General features: G+C 39.7%; 1 protein-coding gene across 1 annotated transcript; it reads right to left on the bottom strand.

Moving 5' to 3' along the window:
* Positions 1–2,246: 2,246 nt before the first annotated feature.
* LOC113161415 (myeloid-associated differentiation marker homolog) lies at positions 2,247–3,750 on the bottom strand. The gene has a single exon (XM_026358988.1). It carries the CDS (start codon positions 3,381–3,383, stop codon positions 2,484–2,486), a length of 900 nt encoding a protein of 299 aa, XP_026214773.1. The 5' UTR covers positions 3,384–3,750; the 3' UTR covers positions 2,247–2,483.
* Between the last annotated feature and the right edge of the window lie 347 nt (positions 3,751–4,097).

Here is a 4,097-nt window from a genome sequence, read left to right as displayed (position 1 = left end):
ACTGTCGACGGTTGGCGATCGATTTTTCGATAGAGCAGCTCAAGAGGCCTAGAAACAGATGCACAGTGCAGATGTGTGTGAGTGTCAAATGTAAATAAAGGAAATGTAGTGTAGCATGTAGTTTTCTGGATTATCAGTGCCAGAGAAAAGAACAATACAAAAAAACAACACATTTCATTTTATATTATACAATTTATAGATCGTCAAATGAATCACGTGAGGTTAGGGGCTTTTAATAAATTGAATAGCTATTTTAATGGTTTTTAATAATTGTTTCCGTGTAAAACAATCTGCAATCATTTTTAAAAGTAAGTTTTTCAAGTGTAATTTCCTGTTTATATAGCGTAATCAGCGTAGTGTGTGGGTTGTCCCTGTAAACAAGGGACAACTGTAAACAGTTATTGTGTCCTACTGAAGTATTCATGTTAAAGCTGGATGTGTGTGATTAAAAATCGTACATTTTGTGTTTTAGGAAAACATTTGGTATATTCTGCATTAAAAACTAAATATCCAGTCTGTTCTGGTGCTAATGAAAGTGTTGCCATCTAGTGTTAGTAAATGGCCACTGTATTACAGTAGATGATTAAGTGTATGTAGGGAAGCATTAGACTACGAATCAATGGCGCCCCCAAGGAGGGGGCAGGAGGGCCGTGGCCCCCCAAAGAAGCTTCTCTCCCTTTAATAAATGATATTCATTTCATACAAACTATACAGTAATCTCCAATCAAGACGCTAATGCAAAACGTATTAGAAAATAACAAAATCATAAGTAAACAAATAAATCACGAGTAAAATAAATATACAGCCCTGTTCCTACCAATTTTAACTGAGGTGCTCGATCACAATGAGGAACGGCAATTCCAACCTCCACCTGTGGGGGCGGTAATGCACCAAAAGGCATGCAGAGGAAGAAGCGGAATAAACAGTGCAGCTGTAAGTTGAATTCAATTGAAGAGAAACCACATTTTGCCAACGTAAACATTAACTCAGTCACCTCATGAAGTTTGATACTAATTTCCCCTCTGGCTTTCCTGTTGCCAGTACCTTCTCTCCGTGTGCTACAAACACGACGGCAGGCTAACGCCAGATTCTGTCCATTGGTGCCAATGCGTCACCTCGGCCGCCATGTTGGATCAGGGAATCCCCGTTTGGAGGCAACAACTCACTGGTTTAACAGTAGATCTTTCAGCACTTGGACTTGTTACGAAAGCCAGAAATGTATTTATGATAGGGGGATAGTTGGTTTTATTTAATCAAAACACGTATATTTTCTATGTTGTGACACTACACTGATATACTGTGATATTTAAGGTGAACTCCCCCTATGTAATCGTTGTAAGATAAGATGAGATAGACCTTTAATAATCAGTGATCATCATCATCATCACAGTGGGGGAATTCCTGTGTTCACAGCAACAGAGGAAACAAACACAAGCACGAGCTCAAAAGAAGACAACACAGAAAAATATCTAAATAAAAACATATTCACATTATTACAGTGCTTTGGGATTAAGATTTTGAGTATTGAATGAATTTAAATACCACATATTGCGTAACACCTTAAGTTGCACATAATTGTATTTTTATTATTATTATTATTAATTCTATTATTATTTTCTTACTGCATTGATCCCTCCCTTCCTTTAAACATGTTGTTTATTAGAATCTATAAATAACAGCTGCACGTACTATTTGTCTGTAAGTCCTTTCTATTCAGTGCTCCATGTCCATATCTATCTTTTGGCAGTCGAAAACATAACTTATACGTAAGTTATATAATGCAATATTAGTGTAATTAAACTGTTTACGAAACACTTACATAACTTAATGATTTCATGTGCCGCCAAAAGATTTTCACTGGCCCCATCCATCCACCCCTACGAAAATTTTCTGGTTGCGCCACTGATAGAAATGCTCGTCGTTGTTCAGTCAGGAGACAAATCTTTTTATTATTCGTCTGCACCATAGTGTACATTTTCTTCTATTTGTGTCTGTTGTAGGCAACATATAAAAAATTATGTGTTGGAAAATTGTTTATATTTTAAAGTTTTTGTAAAATACTATTGGTGACTGCAGCACATTAATTCTTTCCATTAAGGATGATGCATGCATATAACTCACACAATCCAGGGTTGTGTGGTTTTTGTGTTACAGTGAACTGAACCTTAAATGTAGCATTAACATGGCATTAAAACCAGTAATATCTGTAAAACTCACCAGATCATCACAGTGTGGTGATCTTTTACTTTTTTTTTTTACTTTTTTTGCTTAATATGTAAACAACTTGCATGTGTATTAAAAGGTAGCAAGCAGAAATCTAGAGAGATCATTTGAATACACAGCAATGATTAACAACATAAGCCTCAGTTCAGTTTGACTTTACATACTTGCCAAAGCAATTAGAGCTGGCAGTTTCTCCAGATATATATTGATATAGTTACAGATGAACTTCACATGGAGTACATTCAACACAGCATGTTTTGTCATGTATGACTCCTGTCACACAACAGTTTAATGGAGAAGGCAAGGTCCACAGTGTAAGATAACAGTGTAACGCTGACAAGCACAGTTTCCACGATAACCAGGTCTACACTGTTGTGAGATTGTCTGGGCCCCTTCGCCTGCAGTATCTTGGTAAAACAAATCACTGTAGCCACTATGTAGAACAACACCCCAGTCATGCTGAAGCCAGCCAAAAATTTGTCAAATGGTAGGAGACATCGTCCAGCAAAGTCACCTAATATCACCACTAGAATGATGAGAGACATAAAGATACAAACACTGTATGACACACCGGATACCCATTGCTGCCAGAGAGCTTCTTTAGGATGTAGATGGGACGTCTCCACAATGAGCGGTATCGTCTGACAGCTTCCCCACAGTTGGAGTATCTTGAGAAAACCCGGCATGCTGCCCATGTAGCCTCTCTGCTCATGGGTTTGGGTGCGAAGGATGTAGGACTCTGCGCTGTAGGCTAGAAAGGTGAGACAGGCAGCCACTGTAGCTATCACAGGACGTGGAGACATTTTGAGCTGATTCATGACCATCCAAGGAAAAATGAAGGAGGTGCTCAGGCACATCAGTGCGCCTAACACGGCCACCGTCACAGTCAGGTTTTTCCAAGAAATTGGGAGGAGACTATGAAACTGGATGACACTGAGTATGTGGATAAGGAGCGTAAGGGTGAAGAAGAAGCACCAGGTAAACATGCAGAAGATCCTGAATGTGTTGACGTGTTGGCTGTGAGAAGAATTTTTGTTCAACTCTGAAGATTCCAGCGAGGCCACAAGACTAAAGGTGGTACAACTGGATAAGACTTCCAATGTCCTCACCAAAAAAAGGGGACTAGTGAAGTCTCTGGCCTCAAGTACGATCACAGGCATTGTCACAGCAATGAATCTAAGTGATCTAGTATCCAAGAAGCAAAATGGGTGTGACACCTCAGCACCTCAGTATCACTTCCTCTGGGTTTATTTTGATAAAGTCTAGTAGTTCCAAAGCTTGTCCACCAGCGAGTACCAATCCCAATATATCCTCTTAATGTTGAGTTCTGAAGTATAGTACAGTAAAGTCCATGGAAGCGTCTCTCCCTCTCTCTCTCTCTCTTCTCTTCACCAGTGCATAATCCTTTGTACATACAGTACAACGTCAAGATAGTAACGCTTGCTAAGTTTATTTTGTAGCTGCCAAAAGAGGCCTCGCCTACTTCCTTTCAGAGGTTGCAGTAACGCACTTTCAGTCTCGATGGAGCTAGGTGCAAATGACCACATTAAAAAGCAAATGCAAACTAAGCTATCTTCCTCCCACCTCTGATTCTCATGAAATGCTGTTCCGTTTCTTTCTGAGGTAATAAACAACAGAGGTGGCAGGTTCTGTTAACTTATTGCTTTGCCATCATTTGCCTGCCTGTTCTTAACTGCTTCAACCTCGTTGTTGCAGGCATAGGCTCACAGACAGTTCCCTGGGTCACGGTTTACACATTGTTTAAAGGTGTTAAAACCTTTTTACCATTTCAAGGAACTGTTGCTTTTTTGTGGGTGTGCTCTACCCTCAGGAGAGCTCTCACACAGAAAAGCGCCTTGCGTCCCCTTTTAGCT

The sequence above is a fragment of the Anabas testudineus genome, chromosome 1 (genome assembly GCF_900324465.2).
Source record: "Anabas testudineus chromosome 1, fAnaTes1.2, whole genome shotgun sequence".
In the NCBI taxonomy this organism is placed as follows: Eukaryota; Metazoa; Chordata; class Actinopteri; order Anabantiformes; family Anabantidae; genus Anabas; species Anabas testudineus.
The sequence above is the reverse complement of the archived record's forward strand: the minus strand, read 5'-3'. Positions and strand labels throughout refer to the sequence as shown.